Below are 22255 nucleotides of genomic sequence, written 5' to 3'. Positions count from 1 at the left end.
TTAAACATTTTCTTGCTTACTCGCTGTGTGCACTCTTCTTTGTCAGGCAACGGCTTTCGTAATACAGCATCCCCGCGAGGGGAGGGTCCGGTGTGCTTCAAACATTCGTGAGCTGCAGCTTAGCATGGTGAACAAAGAGCTAATTCAGCCAGCACCGACTTTGCTGAAGGCAAATGTTTGGGCGCATTTTGGATTTTATTATTTGCTGCGTAAGAAGGAGCTTGACATGACTTATGCAGTGTGCAAATTCTGCAAAATGAAAGTCAAGTACTTCGGAAACACTTCAAATCCGCAAGCCCACATGCTACGCTATCACCCGGACCTAAAAGAGGGGAGCAGCGGTATCTGCCGACTACTGACCAGCGCTTCGCTAAACTGCCAGCCAACTCCGAACGAGCAAAGCAGATAAGTACATTTACATCTAGAATCACTTGATTAACCTTGTAAAGCTGCATTTTCTTAAACAAACATTTTTTAAGTAATATAACTATTTCTCAGAGCTCTTCAAATCGAAAATCGATTCCGAATTGAATCATCACCCCAAGAATCGGAATCGAATTGAATCGCGAGTTGTTGTACGATTCACATTCCTATCAGATACTGGTATTATAGTGGAACTGGATCTTCACTGGTCAGATCCAAAATATAAGCGTTTTGACATTCTCTGCAGCTATCAATATTTGGCCAGGAATGTGAATAGTGAATTTGCTGTCTAATCATATCTCCACCTATTCTAAGCATTTGTAATAATAAATATTATTAATAAAACAGTGACAGAAAAAACTGTTCAACTGCTCTCAAATAAAAACCAGTGTTATCACTTCTGATGTCAAAGAAAAGTGCAAATTCATTAAAAATGAAATATTGTAAGCAAGCTGAGTTGAAGCTGTAGGCCGCTTTCTACCTTTTTTGGGGGGGGGGGGGGGTACCTGTGTGTTTGAAGATTACAGCTTATTAATTATAACAAAAGTTAAAATAATCATCACATATTCTATAAGACATTCACATTATCATCTGGCAGAACATATTTAGATATGACATAAAAAAAAGTTATTTAAAAAAAAGGGACCGGAACTGTTTTTCCCAGGATGAGTTTTTGCTTAGTGGAGGGACATTTTGACAGTTTGATTAATTTTGGGCACTGGAGCGCGTAACAAAAACATTTACTGTGCAGTTCTGTCCGTGATCTTGGGGGTGGGGGGTTGGGGGGGGTCAAGGAATGTTGTGTAACCATTTTCCACTGGCAGTCAGCTAGAGTTTGATGCATGTGACGAGCTGAGCACAAAGTAAGACACAGGTGTGTTGAAGATGATGACATTTTACTTACCTATAGCCAGAGTCATGACCTTCAGCTTGTTCCGCACCAGTCTGACCACCATGCTCTTTTGCAGTGGTGTGGAGCGGCAGCAAAGAACCGAATGGCAGCTCCGTGCCACAGCCAAAAACTTTTCTTCCAGGCTCTTATCCAAGGCATAGGCCAAGGTCCGGCCGTCGATCACCATCCCCAGCCGGTACACCACGAAGGGAGCAGTGTGGGAGGAGGAGGAGGATGGAGATGAAGAGGGATACATATCAAATGCTGGAAAGTTGGTACTGAAGGCCTTCGCAGCTTGTTCAGGAGAGTTGCAGAGGAATTTGGCCTGGATGTAGCGTAAACTCTCCTCCAGCAACAATGCACAGGCCTCCTGGTTCAGAGACAGGCACAGATACGTCTGAGTCCAACATAAAGCTGCTTCATATCAAAATCCCTGACTTGCTACACAACTGCAAACCAGATGCCCAGAATTTTCAGTCAGTTGTCAAATGAAGTATAAAGTATATCTAAATTCATCTTAAAAGCAGTTCTTATAAACAAAAATGCAGGTCGGATGGTGCATTACCCAGCAGAAATAAAAAGTGAGAACATCATCTCCAGGTTTTAGCTTTCACATCAAAGTGCATGAACATTCCCTACTGCAGAGTGTTGTTTAAGCTACCGGTGATGAAGAAAGCATTGGAAAAGGAGATTTTCAACATGGAAAGCAACTATAAAAGTGCACTTGCATCATCCTCTGGATCTGAGGAAATTTTTGAGTAAAAATGATGTTTAACTGGGGGTTATAGTAGTTGTGCTGATAGCAGCATGACAAACTAAAACAGAGGGTCCACTTTGACAGAGAGCAGCACTTATCAAAACTGTGCCGTCACGTAAGCATTCCTCAATGAGACAGTTAAACAAAAAGCATTCAAGGCACATGATGCATGTGACTTCAATAACTCCACTATGAAGGGGATATGTGTTCTAGTTTCTGTAAATTACAATGTTTAAAATAAATTTCTCTAGAGTTTGGAAGCAAAAGACTTGTCTGGGTGTGTCAGAGTGGGGGGGGGCGGGCGGCGGTAATTCTTATCAACAAAAGGGGGGTCTCTGCAGAAAGAGAAGTTTCGGAACCACTGCTCTATACCTTCACCTCCCTATAAGTCCTTGAACTACAGCAAATGCCTGAGGAGCATCGTAGTTGCTAGTAAGTGAATACTGTCAGCACACTAAAAATTATGTCAGTGTCAAGAATGACAATTGCTTAAAGTAGAAAATTTGCCTTACGGGTTTTATTACTTGAATGACATGTGGAATGCTGGCTGATATGGATCACCTGAGAATCAGCATTCAGTGTCAGGATCTCCTCCTCGGGGTCCAGCAGCTTGCAAGCATATGCGATATTGATGGCCGTCTCCTGTTTGTCCCCGGTCAGCACCCATATCTGCAGGCCTGCCTTCCGCAGAGAGGCGATGGTTTCAGGCACACCATCCTGCAGCCGGTCTTCAATGCCTGTGGCTCCTGCAGGCAAAGATGCACCCAGGTCCAAAATGGATTAGAATGGATGGAAACACAATCCAGTTTCTGATTAACCATGACTGGAAAAAAAAGAACAATTATAGTCCCACAAACATTATTCTAATCTGTGCCTTAAAGCATTTCATACAAGGAACAGTGGTGTTAGGGGCCACCAGGACCCAGAGATTGACAGCACGGTTTCACAAGCAGCTACACTGAACAACTGAACAAAAATATAAATGCAACACTTTAGTTTTTGCTCCCATTTTTCTTGAGCTGAACTCAAAGATCTAAAACAGGGGTCTTTTCAAAGTGTGGGAGAGTGAGCTCTGAGGGGGACCGCAGAGAACAAATGAATAGCTGCCCCCCCAACCGACACACACACACACACACACACACACACACACACACACACACACACACACACACACACACACACACACACACACACACACACACACACACTTTCAACATCTTCGTGTGTTTCATTTTAAATATATTTATGTGCTTTTAAGGAACTGTCTATGCATTTACAATCTTATTCCAATCTCAATTTACACATTTACATTGATAATCTCCCTCGATCTGGAGCTACACGCAAGATGTCATCCCGTGGGGTCAAAATGACCATGAGAACAGTGAGCAAAAATCCCAGACCTACACGGAGGGACCTGATGAATGACCTGCAGAGAGCTGGGACCAAAGTAACAAAGGCTACACACTACACAGAGAGGTACTCAAATCCTTCCATGCCAGGCGTGTCCAGTCCCGTCTGAAGTTTGCTAGAGAGCATGTGGATGATCCAGAAGAGGATTGGGAGAATATCATGTGGTCAGATGAAACCAAAATAGAACTTTTTAGTAAAAACTTAACTAGTCATGTTTGCAGGAAGACGAATGCTGAGTTGCATCCCAAGAACACCATATCTACTGGGAAGCATCAGGGTGGAAACATCATGCTTTGGGGCTGTTTATCTCCAAAAGGGACAGGACGACTGATCCGTGTTAAGGGAAGAATGTACGGGGCCATGTATCATGAGATTTTAAGTCAAAATCTCCTTCCAACAGTGAGAGCATTGAAGATGCAACGTGGCTGGGTCTTCCAGTATGACAATGATCCCAAACACACTGCTCAGGCAACGAAGGAGTGGCTCTGTAAAAAGCATTTCAAGGTCCTGGAGTGGCCAAGCCAGTCTCCAGAAAATCTGTGGAGGGAGTTGAAAGTCCATGCTGCCCAGCGACAGCCCCAAAACATCACTGCTCTAGAGGAGATCTGCATGGAGGAATGGGCCAAAATACCAGCTACAGTGTGTGCAAACCTGGTGAAGACTTACAGGAAACGTTTGACCTCTGTCATTGCCAACAGAGATTATGTTACAAAGTACTGAGTTGAACTTTTGTTATTGACAAGTACTTATTTTCCACCATAATTTACAAATAAAGTCTTTAAAATTCCTACAATGTGATTTCCTGGATTTATTTTTCTAATATTGTCTCTCATAGTTGAAGTGTACCTATGATGAAAATTACAGACCTCTCTCATCTTTCTAAGTAGGAGAACTTGCACAATCAGGGACTGACTAAATACTTTTTTACCCCACTGTATCTGCTACAATCACGGCTTCATCAAGTCTGGAGGTTTGTTGCAATTGGCTGAGCACACCTGCCTTAGTTAACCCCCTACCACCTGCCTCATTTCGGCTTGTCAGTATCTTACAAATAAAAAGTGAAATTTCCCATTGATGGGATATACAGGCTTTGAAGGGGTTAATTAATCGTGGACAGAGCAAGGGATATTCAGTAAAATATCTGTTGAACTCTGACCCAAATTCTTTCTAAAGGGATCTCTGGTCACAGGTTTAATGGGTCTGTCCATTCCCATTTTTCAGTTCCCATTTTATACCTTTTTTTTTTTTTGCCAATTTAGTCACAACTAAAGGTCTGTTGCACGTTTCAGCTTCATGATGCTAGCACTTAGCATATGCAGCATAGCGAGTGTCTGAATACACTGTATTCCACATCATTTATGATATCGACACAGAAAATGCATTATGAAGTGCTGCTACTTTATTTTAACCCACATGGGTTAAAATTCGATTTTTTTTTTTCCAGATAAAGTGAACTGTGATCACATTAGTCTTATATGACTGTGAATACTTGATATGAATACTAAGGAACAAAATTATAGTGGTGCTGAAGAAAACTATTTTTATGACTTTTGTTTTTTAAACCTTTAAGCAATTTTTCGATTTTAAAAAGTCGATTCACACTTCACTGTCGAATTTCAAAGCTTCCTAGATCAACAAATGACAACATTCTATAAATTAAAATGATTAATTTATAATCTTATTAACCAATATAGTATTAACATAGCTTCTTTTATGTATGCGAAAACAAAAACATTTTAAAAATTACCCAAAAGCTGGAGGTTTGTCTCTAGTCGGAGGGCTGACTCAAACAGAAGCTCCTCTCTTCCTTGAATGGCTGTCTCAGCCTCCAGGTGGTGCTGTACCCAGCAGGCATATTCCTCTTTGCTCAGAATCTGACAGAAAAGGAAAGTCACAAACAAGCTCACACATACACTTACATACATGCAACTGACTTAAAACATCACACATTTTCAAGTGAAGAACCTCTGCTTTGTACAGACGGATTAAGGAACAAATGTGAGACCTTGATGATGTGTTTTATCACACATTATTGGGGTGAAAGCTTTAACAAAAGCAGAGATAGAATGAGCTTGGCTCATGAGCCTGGGAAAAGTAGCACAGATTGCAGATGAGTCACCACTTTGCAAAGTCCAGCCCATGTGATCATCTGTGCTTGGCTACAGACAAGATGCCAACCAGCCGCCAAGGAACAGCTCCACTTCTTTTTTTCTTTTTTTAATCTTCAACAAAACAAACATGAATTTAAAGCAACACAGCTGTTGAGCACTTTTTACCTTTTTGGCAATGCACAGCGTGCGGAGACCATCTGCAGCGTAGCGGTTCAGGTAGTTCTGGGTCTTGTACACAATCTTTTTCTGACGTTTTCCTTTGGAGTTACCTTATTATAAAAGGAAAAAGACCCAAGATTAAACATCCTTGTATTCAGGGACCTGGCATAAGAGGATTAACAAAGTGGCTCCAGACTGTCAGAGTAGGCTTCTTCCAAGATGCACATGGACACCATCTGTTCTTCGCACCCAAATTAACCATGAACGCTACGCCTCACCATCTTCACATCAGTCATCCAGCTTCATGTGGGCAACAGTGTGACAAGAAGCTTTTCCTTGCTTTACACTAAGGAAAGACTTTAAACAACACTTCGTAATTTTACACTGCCTGACTATTTCCATGTTATTAGAGATATGTTATGGCCAGGGCATGAAATGAAAACTGTGAAATCCGATGGAAAATTTGCAGGGGTCTGGGGGACATAGGCTCCCAGGAGTCCCCGTGGGATCCCAGAAACCAAATTAATTTTTTATCTAATGATACATTTTCAGCATCTCCTGGAACAAAAAAAATATCAAAATTAGTGCACATTTAAATGACCCTGTATGCAACCTTTCATTTGACCCGTCAATGATCATGTTGAAAGAACAGAATATGATGTGGAAGTAGGACCTGGAATGATTTTCCTTTTAATTGTAAACCAAATTATGCATTAGCTCAGAACAATTAAACTACATGAAATTCATGAAGACTGAAAAGACTGTTAAAACATTTCAAAAACCACAGCTAAAACTTGTAGAATATTTTTTAAATCAGGGTAAAATATCAATAACATACTTTATAATAAAAAAGCAACATATTCTTGTGTAAAATCCTGTAAATCCACTCAAAGCCACAGTCTTTTTCCCATGAAAAAAGTCTACATTTATAAAAACTCAATTATATTCTTAAATCCATTCAAAGCCAGTCTTTTTTTTCCAATGAAAGAAAGTCTAGATAAATGAAAAAGTCACATAATATTGTCTAAAATCCTGTTTGAACAGCACAATGTTTATTTTCCAGAAAGAGAAAAATTCTTACCGTGTTTCCTGAGAGCACAGATCACTTTTCTCGTTTCATCTGTGTTCATGAAGCCAGCAACAATTCCACAGATTCTTGTCCTTATCAGACTTTTTTCAAACAGTTTTTCTCACCATCTTCTCTCTGTCCGACATCAGCCCATGACACAGACAATTCTTTTAAAAACTTTAGAGCTCTAAAGATTTGCGACGTTCACATCCTACGTTTAGCTTAATGCAGCATTTACACATAACGACGAAAAGTCACGAATGCCACGAAGTACACATTCTTGGCCGCTGATCATAAATGTGATTATTCAGGGCAGAGGTGTCAGGTGTCCTCAGGAACTGCTGCAACCTGTTACCACACATTACGATTAATGGCACGTGTTGCTGGAGAATTATCAAGAACCATTACGCACGGTCAAGAATAGTGTTCCGCGTTGTTGCGCGCAACAGCGCATCGTTAAGTTCTGTCACGTTGTGGACGAGGTGAATTGTCTCCACACACACACACACCCATATTCATCCAACCGAATTCAGATCGCTCCAGTTTTTCAGAAGAACTTTGTGACTGCATGCATAGTTGGGCTCTGTGCCATGGAGTGGCGCAGAGAGGAGGAGGAGGACAGAAACAGATGTGTGGTTTCATGCGGCTCTCGTCTCGCGTGTTTTCCCAAACATCAGGCACATGCAGCAGGTGGAACACCTGCAGGGGCGCGCTGAAGAGCACTGAAATGAGACTTTTAGACAACTTGGTGTCAACAATCAAACCGAATGCAGTGCAGCAGGGTTTAATTGTGCGCGTGCTTCTTCCTCCACCGGACTGGAGGAGGTGCAGAGATGTCTGGCTGCACGTGAGGCTCCTCTCGCTCCTCTGGTTCCTCTGGTTCAGACTCGTTCTCCTGCTCATCAGTTACAACAGCAGGTGGAACACCTGCAGGAGCTTCCTGAGGAGCTTCAGCAGGAACTGTGGAACGATACTTGGCTGACTTCACGTCACTGTTCCTCTTCGGCATCCTGCATCAAACTGAACGCCGTGGAGCCGAGTTTAATTGTGTGCATGTGACAGAAAACTGATTTGTTGTGGCGCGCAGTGAAATGTGACGCTGTGTTACAAGTTGTGTCAAAACTTGACAGTTTCCGTGTCACTTCATAATAACGCGTGACAGTTTGGGCTCCAAGAACCATCACAGGAACCACTACGAACATTGTCACGTTCTATTAAGGATCAATACTCATCAAGACGGATCAACACGCTCAGTTGCGACCTCCACGACGTGAGACGAAATGAGGGTGGTGTGTGACACTCGTGGAAGACTTTTTGACAGGCAAAAACATGCTCCACGAATATCAAGAATATCACGCGCTATTAAGAAACCTATTCAGATGCGTTAAATCACGATAAGAATGTCAGGAATGTGTCACGAATGACACAAAAATGACATTCGTAACACGTCTTGCTCATGTGTAAATGCACCTTATTTATATTTATATATAACGTACCAATTTATATTTACCGAATGCAAAAAACCTAATTCAATCTACAAACATGCTTTACCAAGATAAATCATTAACAAAGGCAGCCTTCTTTTAGACTCTGCACAAACTGTCTGCTCTTTTCTGTTTATTAGACACACACTTTCCTCTTTGGCTGTGAAGGTTTCCAAGGACAGCATGAATTTTTCCTTTTTAACAAACAGCTTCTAAGACCAGATGACCTTACAAATGTAGGTGGCACTGTGTGTAATGTTTAGTTTTCCAACCCATGCAAAGGGAAAATCCATCTATAACAGCATTCATGTTCAATGTGTTGACATGATTTGGAAACATTTGACAAATTAAACGTGCATACAACAGCCCGAGAAATAAAATCAGTTGCTGTGTATTTATGCAATGTGAAATGTGTTTTTGAACTTTCGCCATGGCATTTCTGAACACTATCTGTTTTATCACTTCATACTTATCAAACAGAAAGGCGATCGGATCAACGCTAGAATCCTCCCAGAAACAAGTTTTCATTCCAGTAGATTCGGTCTATTTGAAAATAACACTGGTTGTCCATTAAAATATGAACATGTCTAATTTGAAAAGTTGGACACATTTAAGCTGCATAAACAGGAAAAATCTGGAGTGTAACATGGAAAAATTCTGGTGAGAAATGGACAAAAATGGCACACGTGCAGTGTCAGCGTTATACTATATTATATATATTATGCTATGACAAATTGTGACAAATTTTAAAATAAATCTGAAATTTCACTGCTGGAATGTTAAATGCCTGTAGTTGCAGAACCAGCCACATATATACTCTCCACATTCTCTCTCACCATAGCTTTCCTTTTTTTTTTTCCTTCTCTGATCTCAATTCCATCTTGGAAAAATCAGCTGATTTGCTGAATTTTTGTCACATAACTGCTGGTCACAGCCAAGACACTTAAAATTGCAGTTTGTGATAAGGAGTGCAGAGTTGTTATTTTGGAACAGAATATTTAGAAATGAGATGTAGAACAAAGTGATACACAGTATTTCTCAAAGCGAACGGGCTATTCAGCCGGGCCTGTGAGTGTTTAAAAATCTTTGCAAAGAACCATAAAAACGAAAAGCAAACTTATCACCAATGTTGTGTACCCGGAGGTTCTGTGATAGGAGAGTTGCATCGCTGCATAAACATCAGCGACCAGTGTGATTCTGAAATGGCAAAACTCTTTGTTCCCGTCATCATCATCTATATTATAATAACTAACTGGCCTCTGTGTGTATGCGTGCGTATGGCTTCCATCACGGAGAAACTGGGGAGAGCTGACGTTTTCCATTTGGTATGCTTATGTATTTTGGGTCAAGGATGAATGCTGTGAAAACGGAAAGTTGATAGGACTAATATTTTTGGAGAAATTAGTGATATCTAACAACAGTGAACAATGGACAATTTGTTGCAAAGCACCATGGGAGTTCGGGGTTTAGGATTTTAAATGTTACTGTGGTTCATGTTAGTTTAACAGGGTTATTAGTGTTATTGATTTATTGCATTTTTGTAGTTCAACTGGTTTAGTTAGTTTAGTTAAGTGGCATGTTGCCATTATGATGAGTGAGAAGGGTAGTAAGTTTGTTTTCTACCACTATCTCTGCTTGTGGGTGTGTAAAAATAAAAGCACCTGCATGCAGCAGAATGTAGAAAAAACAAAAGGCTCTGTGTGTGTGTGCACACGCGAGTATAATTCTGATCATGGACAAACTGGTGAGAGCTGACATTTGCCATTTGGTATCCTTATGTACACTCAACAAAAATATAAACGCAACACTTTTGGTTTTGCTCCCATTTTGTATGAGATGAACTCAAAGATCTAAAACTTTTTCCACATACACAATATCACCATTTCCCTCAAATATTGTTCACAAACCAGTCTAAATCTGTGATAGTGAGCACTTCTCCTTTGCTGAGATAATCCATCCCACCTCACAGGTGTGCCATATCAAGATGCTGATTAGACACCATGATTAGTGCACAGGTGTGCCTTAGACTGCCCACAATAAAAGGCCACTCTGAAAGGTGCAGTTTTATCACACAGCACAATGCCACAGATGTTGCAAGATTTGAGGGAGTGTGCAATTGGCATGCTGACAGCAGGAATGTCAACCAGAGCTGTTGCTCGTGTATTGAATGTTCATTTCTCTACCATAAGCCGTCTCCAAAGGCGTTTCAGAGAATTTGGCAGTACATCCAACCAGCCTCACAACCGCAGACCACGTGTAACCACACCAGCCCAGGACCTCCACATCCAGCACGTTCACCTCCAAGATCGTCTGAGACCAGCCACTCGGACAGCTGCTGAAACAATTGGTTTGCATAACCAAAGAATATCTGCACAAACTGTCAGAAACCGTCTCAGGGAAGCTCATCTGCATGCTCGTCATCCTCATCGGGGTCTCGACCTGACTCCAGTTCGTCGTCGTAACCGACTTGAGTGGGCAAATGCTCACATTCGCTGGCGTTTGGCACACTGGAGAGGTGTTCTCTTCACGGATGATGCGAAGGAGATGTGTTGCACTGCATGAGGCAAATGGTGGTCACACCAGATACTGACTGGTATCCCCCCCCCCCCCCCCAATAAAACAAAACTGCACCTTTCAGAGTGGCCTTTTATTGTGGGCAGTCTAAGGCACACCTGTGCACTAATCATGGTGTCTAATCAGCATCTTGGTATGGCACACCTGTGAGGTGGGATGGATTATCACAGCAAAGGAGAAGTGCTCACTATCACAGATTTAGACTGGTTTGTGAACAATATTTGAGGGAAATGGTGATATTGTGTATGTGGAAAAAGTTTTAGATCTTTGAGTTCATCTCATACAAAATGGGAGCAAAACCAAAAGTGTTGCGTTTATATTTTTGTTGAGTATATTTTGGGTCAAGGATGAACGCCACCAGAACCGAATGTTGACAGGACTAATATTTTGGGATAAACTACGGATATTAGCTAACAACACTGAACAATGGACATTGACAATTACATTCTGGTCTCACATGCCATTCCAGCAGGGGGCGGTAAATCATTTATATATTAAAAGTGTGTGTGCATGATTTTATTTAGTAAGTTCAATGTAAGTACATAATATAATTGTAAATATGTTACAAAATACATGGATGTCACAAGAAAGTGAAAATACTTTTCCTTTGTGGTCCATTTAAAAAGCAAATGACAAAATAGAAATAATAATGAAATAAAATAATAATACTGATGATAACAACAACAACCTAAACAATTTATGAATACATTAAGACAATAAATTAACATAAAAAAATTACATAATTAACAGGAAATAAAAGGGTGGAGTTCTTCTTCTAAAAACTGTTGAAGTCTAAGGTTATAAAAACATTCTGGACTCACACGCCATTCCAACTCATTATAGAAACTTTGCATAATTTATTACCACCCTTGATAAATGTCAGCTACTTATTTTATAAACACTACCCAATCTAGAGCTTGTTGATCCCCACAGGCAATGCACTAGTGACTATCTTATAGCAGGTAAATGATGAAATGGTGAAATACGAGGTCTATTAGAAAAGTATCCGACCTTATTATTTTTTCAAAAACCATATGGATTTGAATCACGTGTGATTACATCAGACATGCTTGAACCCTCATGGGCATGCGAGAGTTTTTTCACGCCTGTCGGTTACGTCATTCGCCTGTGGGCAGTCTTTGAGTGAGGAGTCGTCCACCCGCTCGTCGATTTTTTTCATTGTTTAGGAATGGCTCAGAGACTGTTGCTTTGTTTGATAAAAATTTTTTCAAAACTGTAAGGCACAACTGAGTGGACACCATTCAATAAATTCAGCTGGTTTTCGGTAAAAATTTTAACGGCTGATGAGAGATTTTGGTCTGGTAGTGTCGCTTTAAGGACGTCCACGGCGCCTGACGGCGATCTGCGCTTCGAGGCGGCAGCGTCTCGCCGTTTCAAGTTGAAAACTTCCACATTTCAGGCTCTGTTGACGCAGTAAGTCGTCAGAGAACAGATAACTTTCAGAAGAAGTCAGCATGAGGAGTTTATTCGGACATTCCATTGTTAACGGTCATTTTGTAATGAAAGAACGTGCGGGCAGAGTCACATGTCGGGCTGGACCCGACCGCGGGGGGTCGCGGCAGGAAAAACACCTCCGTTGGAAATCTTAACGGGCAAGTTGGAACATGCCCAAGCTGTTAAACAATTTCTCAGTTACTCACTTGTTGAAAGCCATTAAAAGCCGCCTGAATTCTACAAATGGTTTTCAACACGGAGGTGTTTTTCCTGTCGCGGCGCACACAGATTTGCCGAGTCGTCACGGAAACGACTCGGCGAATTTGCGCGTACGTCTTTCATTAAAAAAATGTCCTTAAACAGTGGAATGTCCGCATAAATTCCTCATGCCGGCCTCTTCTGAATCTTCTCTGTTCTCTCACGATGTCCTGGGTGAATTAAGTCTTAAATTAGGATGTTTTAAGGTCGAAACAGGCCGACGACAGTGCCTGGAAGCGCTGCAGGACGTCCCGCTCCGTGGGAAGTCCTTACACCGACAGAAACACCCCATAATCTCTCATCAGCCGTTAAACTTTTCACAGAAAACCAGCTTAATTTCTCGAATAGTGTCCACTCGGATATTCCTCACAGGTCCAGAAAAAATTTTGATAAAGCAACGCGCGCCGTCTCGAGCAGCGTGTGAAACAAAGGAATTCAGCCGAGAGGGCGGGACCACATCTCACTCAAGGCCTGCCCACAGGGAAATGACGTCACCGACACGCGTGAAAAAACTCACGCATGCGCACGAGGGTTCAAGCATGATTGGTGTAATCGCATGTCATTCAAATCCATATAGTTAAAAAAAATAAAATAAAAGGGTCGGTTTATTATCTAAGAGACCTCGTATATGATTTTGGCATTTTAAATTTTCACCTAGTAAAGTTACTGTGTGTAGGGTGGGTATTTGGCTAGTATTACTAATTTAAGCATAGATTTGGCACTTTAAGATGTGTCAGCTAGAGACTGCAATAATGAGGAATGAAGGTGAATCTGTATTTGTGAAATGGCTGAAATGTGCAGGTTAGATGTGAGCAAAATGTGGACTGGACTGAAGCAAGGACTCCACATCAGTTCAGGCCAAGCACCACAGTTGAAGATACAGTAGTGTTCGGAATAATAGTAGTGCTATGTGACTAAAAAGATTAATCCAGGTTTTGAGTATATTTCTTATTGTTACATGGGAAACAAGGTAAAGTAGATTCAGTAGATTCTCACAAATCCAACAAGACCAAGCATTCATGATATGCACACTGTCAAGGCTATGAAATTGGGCTATTAGTAAAAAAAAAAGTAGAAACGGGGGTGTTCACAATAATAGTAGTGTGGCATTCAGTCAGTGAGTTTGTCAATTTTGTGGAACAAACCGGTGTGAATCAGGTGTTCCCTATTTAAGGATGAAGCCAGCACCTGTTGAACATGCTTTTCTCTTTGAAAGCCTGAGGAAAATGGGATGTTCAAGACATTGTTCAGAAGAACAGCGTAGTTTGATTAAAAAGTTGATTGGAGAGGGGAAAACTTATACGCAGGTGCAAAAAATTATAGGCTGTTCATCTGCAATGATCTCCAATGCTTTAAAGTGGACAAATAAACCAGAGACGCGTGGAAGAAAATGGAAAACAACCATCAAAATGGATAGAAGAATAACCAGAATGGCAAAGGCTCACCCATTGATCAGCTCCAGGATGATCAAAGACAGTCTGGAGTTACCTGTAAGTGCTGTGACAGTTAGAAGACGCCTGTGTGAAGCTAATTTATTTGCAAGAATCCCCTGCAAAGTCCCTCTGTTAAATAAAAGACATGTGCAGAAGCGGTTACAATTTGCCAAAGAACACATCAACTGGCCTAAAGAGAAATGAAGGAATATTTTGTAGACTGATGAGAGTAAAATTCTTCTTTTTCGGTCCAAGGGCCGAAGACAGTTTGTGAGATGACCCCCAAACTCTGAATTCAAGCCACAGTTCACAGTGAAGACAGTGAAGCATGATGGTACAAGGATCATGATATTGGCATGTTTCTCTTACTATGGTGTTGGGCTTATATATCACATACCAGGTATCATGGATCAGTTTGGATATGTCAAAATACTTGAAGAGGCCATATTGCCTTATGCTGAAGAGGACATGCCCTTGAATAGGTGTTTCAACAAGACAATGACCCCAAGCACACTAGTAAACGAGCAAAATCTTCAGCAAAATCTCAAAACCGCTTCCTCGGCACCACCATCACCCAGGACCTCAAGTGGGAGTCAACCATCAGCTCCCTCATCAAGAAGGCCCAGCAGAGGATGTACTTCCTGCGGCAGCTGAAGAAGGCCAAGCTGCCTGTCCAGCTGATGGTGCAGTTGTACATGGCCATCATCGAGTCCATCCTCTGCTCCTCCATCACGGTGTGGTACGCCGGGGCCACAGCCAGGGACAGACACAGACTGCAGCGCATTGTGGCATCTGCTGAGAAGGTGATCGGCTGTAGCCTTCCATCTCTCCACGACCTGCACGTCTCCAGGACTCTGGGCCGAGCAGGTCGGATCACAGCCGACCCTTCTCACCCTACACACAGTCTATTCAAACCACTCCCCTCGGGCAAGAGGCTACAGTCCATCCAGACCAGAACCTCCCGCCATAAGAACAGTTTCTTCCCCTCTGCCGTTAGACTCATGAACACCTCATAACTCAGTCACCTTAACCTTAACTCTGTCACTTTATTATTTTATCACAGGTCACTTTAGACAATGTACTTTGGTTTTTAATTGCACTCCTCCCACTGCACTGTTTTTCTGTTACACACAGCCTTTCATATTTCATATTTTATCTTATATTTTATCTTATTTTGGCACATTTTATATTTTATCTTAGCATTTTATATTGCTCTCTCCTTAATGTTGCACCATTATATCAAAGCAAATTCCTAGTCTGTGAATCCTGTTCATTGGCAATGGCAATAAATTTCTTCTGATTCTGAAAATCTTGGTTCCAAACCAACAAAATTAATGCCTCACAGATGTGAAGAAATCATGAAAAACTGTGGTTATACAACTAAATACTAGTTTAGTGATTCAAAGGATTGCTAAAAAAGCAGTATGAACATAATAGTTTTGAGTTTGTAGCATCAACAGCAGACGCTACTATTATTGTGAACACCCCTTTTCTACTTTTTTTTGACAAAGCCAAATTTCATAGCCTTAAGAGTGTGCATCATGAATGCTTGGTCTTGTTGGATTTGTGAGAATCTACTGAATCTACTGGTACCTTGTTTCCCATGTAACAATAAGAAATATTCTCAAAACCTGGATTAATCTTTTTAGTCACATAGCACTACTATTATTCTGAACACTACTGTACTATGCAGACCAGTGCAGGCTCTGTGGCAGTGTGCAAGACGGCACCCAATTTTCATACAGTAAATGGGCCAAAGACATCAAAAAGAGTTTTCCTGCCTGATGTGCTGTGGCAGACACTGTGAACTGCCAAACCATTTTCCCTGTTTTTTTTTTTTTTTTTTTTTTTTTTTTTATGTAGCCAAGTCTAAGGTTGTGAAACATACATTGCCAGGCAGCATTTGACTTCAGCAAACATTTTACTGGCTTAATGCCCAAATATGCAGTATGATGGCCTAAAGAAAACAGAGAAAAAAAAAAAACCCAGAAAAATGTGCATCATTTTAAAAAATATGACTAATGACAGACTCTAGAAGTGCACTACTGAACATTTTTCATGGTCTTGTGTTGCAAAAAAAAAAAAAAAAATTGTATAAGTGAATTTCTGATGAATTCTGATAATTTTGAATTAGCACCCGTATATTGTTATAGCATATTGGGTGCTAGGTATCATCCAAACCGTAATAAACGTGTGTAATTTTGGAATATTTGTAAAGAAAACATGTCTATGAAACTAATGGAATCAGATTTGTGCCTAAAATAATTAACCAAAACTATTTAGATTGCAAACAAAAACAAGAACTTGAGAGATAAAACTCCCTGAAGCAATTCTTTCTGTGTTTATCATAAAGACTGTACACTGAGCTGTATTGAGCCTCTATTGGGCCATCTGGAAATAAGCATGAGTTGGTCAATGCAGCTTGGAGTCTGGTCAAACTCCTGAAAATATTAATAGGTTTTAAACTGGTGCTAATCTGTGCCAGGTAGCATGTGGACCTCTCCCTGGGACAGACATGAGCTGTGCTGAGGCGCTGATCGAGAAAACTCAGCGTTGTACTCAGCCAGTTCTGAGAGCTGCTTAAAACCAGCTTTAAACGGCACTAAAGCAACTTTTTTCACAACCTATATTTAAGATCCAGTGATTCTCAAATGCGAGTTATATTTCCTTAGCCATCATGAGAGTTACACCTATTTTCTCTGTTATGTTACACTCTGTTATGTGTGTATTGTGAATTGTAAAAGTGTTAAAAAATAATTACAATTAGTCAATAATTAAATTATTAGTTGCAGCCTAAATGCAGATGTCACCAAAATCAAATTAAATTTGCTGGAAACTGAGTATATTGATTTTAGATATTTGAAAATCCAGTTCTGAGGTGGCTTGAGGTCAGAGCCTGCAGAAGGTGTGAGACTACACTCATGTCATGACACAGCTCCAGGTTCAGTCGCCTCATTATCAGAGTGACACTGAACATCTCCTCATTCACCATTATGGAAGTTATAAGGAAGCTCAACTTCTGCTGCACACTCATTGGCTGCTTTTGCCCAAAGCACCTAGTTGTCTCTGCCGTGACACACCCAAATGGCCATTAAAGCTTCTTGACCACATTGAAGTGAGGAGGAGTGGAGCGAGATTTTTCCTGATGGAGTCACTGTGAATATTAAGTGGAAAAACTTGTGAAAGTGGTACATTATGCCAGCAACAGTAATGTTCTGTGGACAACACTGAAAAGATGAACAATCAGCACACCTCAGTGCTTAAAAGCAAAAAGAGCAGTCTCATACTCATTATGGGAAGGAGAGGAAAAAAAACAATACAATCAATCATACCGTTACTTGGAATTCCTGCAAAGACAAGGACTGTACATCAGCTAGAAAGAAAAAAGAACATGCACAAACAAAACCACAACACTTTTCTCCATTGATGTGACACAGTTAACAAGTCTACACTCACCGTAGGAGGATAAATTAGCTGGAAATCATTTTCTGCAAAGCCAAGCTGCCTGGTTGATGAACTGCCTGCATTTAATGTCACTAACCAGCCATGTGAAATTAATGGATAACCCACACAACATCACAACACGTTTACTGTGCAGAAACAAAGGCAAGCTGCTGCACACTGTGCTTAAATTCATTAAAACAAAAATACACAGTGACCAGTTTATGCTGCATTCACACCAAATACCACAACCTGAAAAGAATGGGAGAGGTTTGTAACGACTATCAGTGTTGATTTACAAAATGGAAGGGGGAGGGGGTGGAAGACAGACCGCAAGGTTAATCCATATGGAATAAACCCATTTCACAAACAAATAAAATGCTCCAATTCACGGTCACTTGCTAGTTTCATGTATTTTGCAGAGTACATGGCCAATATGAAAAGTTCAAAATATTAGGGTCAGACTCCAGATACGTTTCCTTCCAGAAGGGACATGGCACTTGTTTTTGGTGTGGACATCTACTTTCTTTTGTGTTCAGTGCCCTCTCATAATTACTTTTTGTAGTCAGTCCTCTGTAATATCATTCAGTGTTAACTTTGTTGATCAAACATAAGGGCCCCTTCACACATAGTGCGAAGTTTGGTTGAAGTGTACATGACGCAGGAATCATGTGAAAACCGCGCAAAATCGCCCCTGCCTCTAACGCCTCATACACCTGTTGCTACAAGTATTTGCGCACACCAGCAGCTGAAAGACAGTGTGCGCGCTGTGTGAACCCATCGAACCTTCTCATGGCAGGTGTTGGCCAAATTCCAGCTGACACACACAAACATCTAACACCGCTCGTTTGGCACTTAGAAAATGTTTGGCCAGTCGCACTCTTGGCACGACAACAGTCCGCAGACAAACATTGTCGTACTGGCAGTGGAATATGTCTAAGTTCCACACGACTGTGGAGTTGCTGAGATGTGGCGTGCCGTGGGCTCCCCCCACAACACGTGTGTGTGTGTGTGTGTGTCGTGCACTCCCCCCACTCCCCCCAACACGTGCACGCGTGTGGTTTGCGTGTGCCCCCCACCCCCGCAGGTGAGGCGCATCTCATCTGATCACAGAGTGACACCTTGGTCTGTGCTCTGAACGGACGGGTGCATGGCAGCTGTTGAAATCAATGGTCCGGGACATCAGAGCTGCAGAACAAGCACCGTGTTTTGATGGACATGCACGTGTGCGCCTGCTGTACTCACACTGAAAAACATAAAAACATATATCGCTTCTGCGACGGGCTGAAGAGCGCACACATTGACAGGCTGTTCCAGCTGGACCGGACCATCAGTTTATGTGGACATGCAGCATGTGATCTGAACGTCACGTCTGTCTGACAGGACAGCGGCAGGGCGCCGCAGGACCATATGACAGGCCAACAGTACAACAAATACACCACTTTCAGTCACATATCAGCAGAAATATACTGTAGCAGACTCTGTTTGGTCAGTTATCACAGCGCTCTTCTTTTTTAGAAAATACATTTCTCTGCTTGTTGATTTTAGCCATTTCATGCTCCTGTAATGAGACAGTGATTGTACTGTAGTGGTAAAGTTTCCGTTTGGTAATCAGGACGCATGGGTTCAAATCACGTGAGTGGTGCTATTTTATTTTTTTATTTATTTTTTACCAGGGCTGTTTAACTGCAGGGTTCTGTATTGTGCCCCCCTTTATGTATTGTTTATATCAACCCAGTGATATTCAATAATTATAATTATACAGCTGGTTTTTATTTCATTTTCCTCCAAATCAGCAGCGCAATGTGTTGCAGCTCGTGCCATGGAATACAATGCGAGCAGCAGCAGCTCACACTGTTCTTGCTCGAAAGACACCGTCGTGTGCATGAACTGTCGCGCTGGCGTAATGCACGCCTGCCTTTCGGTGCGACGTTTCGTGGTGCGCTCATATGACTCTACCACCATGTGTTGCCATCGAGTTGTACACAAATCAACCAAATTCACACTATGTGTGAAGCAGCCCTAAAGACTGCTTCTACCGAAAATGTTCCTCTGATTGCTGAAGAATTGGGGGGAGACACTTGATCTCAGTGCTAAAGGACCCCAGTTTGTGTTGAGCTGCCATGTATAATGCCCGTCTGTCTCTCTTCACCTGTTTGGACAATACCACTCGACTACACCTACTGTATGAAGGGTTAACCTTTTGTACATTTTGTTCACACTGGTTGTTTAGACTGTATTATTATGATAATATACGTATATATATTTTTTTTTTGTAATTTCCAGTGCTTAGTACCATGTGTCACTAGATTAACAACTTTAAGGTGCCCTGACACTTGCACGACTTTAAACAGCGCACTTGCATGCACATCTATCGGAGTTGGCTGTTGAAAACGCCTCGAATCGCTTCCAGAATCACAGCGGACTGCTTCAGCTGTAGCTTTTCTGTCTCTCTCGCACACACACACTTAATGTGGTGGAGAACGGATTTGGAACAGTCTAAAAACGTAATTATTAATAATTTTTATATTGTAACAGCTTGGTAAAACAGTTGCATGTTCACCCCTTCTTGTGTACAGCTGTAAAAGTATGTTTATGATGAGATGAGATGTGCTCTGATGCGGTGCACTGACACAATCACTCGCACTCACACTGTGTTTTTGACATTTCAAAATGTTCTTTGCGCACGTACATGAAGCCGCGCACAGTTTACAACGGGTGTGAGAGAATTTTACTCTCTTACATGGCAGAGTGCATGCACGTGCGTGGATCAAAGTCATGCATGCGTCAAGGGTCTTTAGTAAGACACGCTTTGCTAATTTTGAAGATTTGTTTTTGTTCTATATATTGAGACCCTTATCATCTGAGGTTAACTTTTTTTGGTTCTGTTTTAATGAAGTCATGAGGATAGTGTAGCTGGAGCCTGTGGTAGGAACTCAGATTTAGCTGCAGTCCTTTTCATTTGTGGAAGGGGACCACTAGGGTGGGGGTGTTCTGGCCTGTATGTGTTTGTTATAATTAGTTTTTTCCATCTCATTTTTTCTTATACTATTTGTTTTTATTTGGTTAATTGTGTTGTGTCTTTCACGCCCTTGACCCTTAAGGTGGCCCAATGTTTGTATCACCCTTTTTTGTCAATACGGGACCATAAACACACTGTAATACTGCTGGAAAAGTGCGGCCATAGTTGCACTTTTGACTGAGTGTACTATAATGGGTAGTCCCATCAGATTCTTATCCTGGAATGTGAAGGGCATGAATGCGCCAGTAAAGAGGTCTTTAAGGGGTAGGCATTTATTTTCAATAGCTAGTAGGGTGACAGATTCAGCAAATACAACCCCTGGCAATAATTATGGAATCGCCGGCCTCGGAGGATGTTCATTCAGTTGTTTAATTTTGTAGAAAAAAAGCAGATCACAGACATGACACAAAACTAAAGTCATTTCAAATGGCAACTTCCTGGCTTTAAGAAACACTATAAGAAATCAAGAAAAAAAATTGTGACAGTCAGTAACGGTTACTTTTTTTAGACCAAGCAGAGGGAAAAAAATATGGACTCACTCAATTCTGAGGAATAAATTATGGATTCACCCTGTAAATTTTCATCCCCAAAACTAACACCTGCATCAAATCAGATCTGCTCAGTCTGAATCTAAAAAGGAGTGATCACACCTTGGAGAGCTGTTGCACCAAGTGGACTGACATGAATCATGGCATGAATCATGGCTCCAACACAAGAGATGTCAATTGAAACAAAGGAGAGGATTATCAAACTCTTAAAAGAGGGTAAATCATCACGCAATGTTGCAAAAGATGTTGGTTGTTCACAGTCTGCTGTGTCTAAACTCTGGACCAAATACAAACAACATGGGAAGGTTGTTAAAGGCAAACATACTGGTAGACCAAGGAAGACATCAAAGCGTCAAGACAGAAAACTTAAAGCAATATGTCTCAAAAATCGAAAATGCACAACAAAACAAATGAGGAACGAATGGGAGGAAACTGGAGTCAACGTCTGTGACCGAACTGTAAGAAACCGCCTAAAGGAAATGGGATTTACATACAGAAAAGCTAAACGAAAGCCATCATTAACACCTAAACAGAAAAAAACAAGGTTACAATGGGCTAAGGAAAAGCAATCGTGGACTGTGGATGACTGGATGAAAGTCATATTCAGTGATGAATCTCGAATCTACATTGGGCAAGGTGATGATGCTGGAACTTTTGTTTGGTGCCATTCCAGTGAGATTTATAAAGATGACTGCCTGAAGAGAACATGTAAATTTCCACAGTCATTGATGATATGGGGCTGCATGTCAGGTAAGGGGCACTGGGGAGATGGCTGTCATTACATCATCAATAAAGGCATAAGTTTACATTGATATTTTGGACACTTTTCTTATCCCATCAATTGAAAGGATGTTTGGGGATGATGAAATCATTTTTCAAGATGATAATGCATCTTGCCATAGAGCAAAAACTGTGAAAACATTCCTTGCAAAAAGACACATAGGGTCAATGTCATGGCCTGCAAATAGTCCGGATCTTAATCCAATTGAAAATCTTTGATGGAAGTTGAAGAAAATGGTCCATGACAAGGCTCCAACCTGTAAAGCTGATCTGGCAACAGCAATCAGAGAAAGTTGGAGCCAGATTGATAAAGAGTACTGTTTGTCACTCATTAAGTCCATGCCTCAGAGACTGCAAGCTGTTATAAAAGCCAGAGGTGGTGCAACAAAATACTAGTGATGTGTTGGAGCATTCTTTTGTTTTTCATGATTCCATAATT

At 41.2% G+C, this 22255-nt stretch overlaps 1 protein-coding gene across 1 annotated transcript in view; it reads right to left on the bottom strand.

Moving 5' to 3' along the window:
* atp10a (ATPase phospholipid transporting 10A) overlaps positions 1–22255 on the bottom strand; it is a 223083-nt gene that overhangs the window by 68632 nt on the left and 132196 nt on the right. The window contains exons 11-14 of the mRNA XM_034180634.1: positions 5759–5862; positions 5230–5356; positions 2634–2818; positions 1328–1685 (exon numbers count right to left, since the gene is read on the bottom strand). Of these exons, the coding sequence (XP_034036525.1) occupies positions 1328–1685; positions 2634–2818; positions 5230–5356; positions 5759–5862 (774 nt within the window). The remainder of the gene's footprint in view (positions 1–1327; positions 1686–2633; positions 2819–5229; positions 5357–5758; positions 5863–22255) is intronic.

Source organism: Thalassophryne amazonica, chromosome 10, assembly GCF_902500255.1.
Source record: "Thalassophryne amazonica chromosome 10, fThaAma1.1, whole genome shotgun sequence".
Classification (NCBI taxonomy): domain Eukaryota; kingdom Metazoa; phylum Chordata; class Actinopteri; order Batrachoidiformes; family Batrachoididae; genus Thalassophryne; species Thalassophryne amazonica.
Note: the sequence above shows the minus strand (reverse complement) of the source record. Positions and strands in the feature narration are given on the sequence as shown.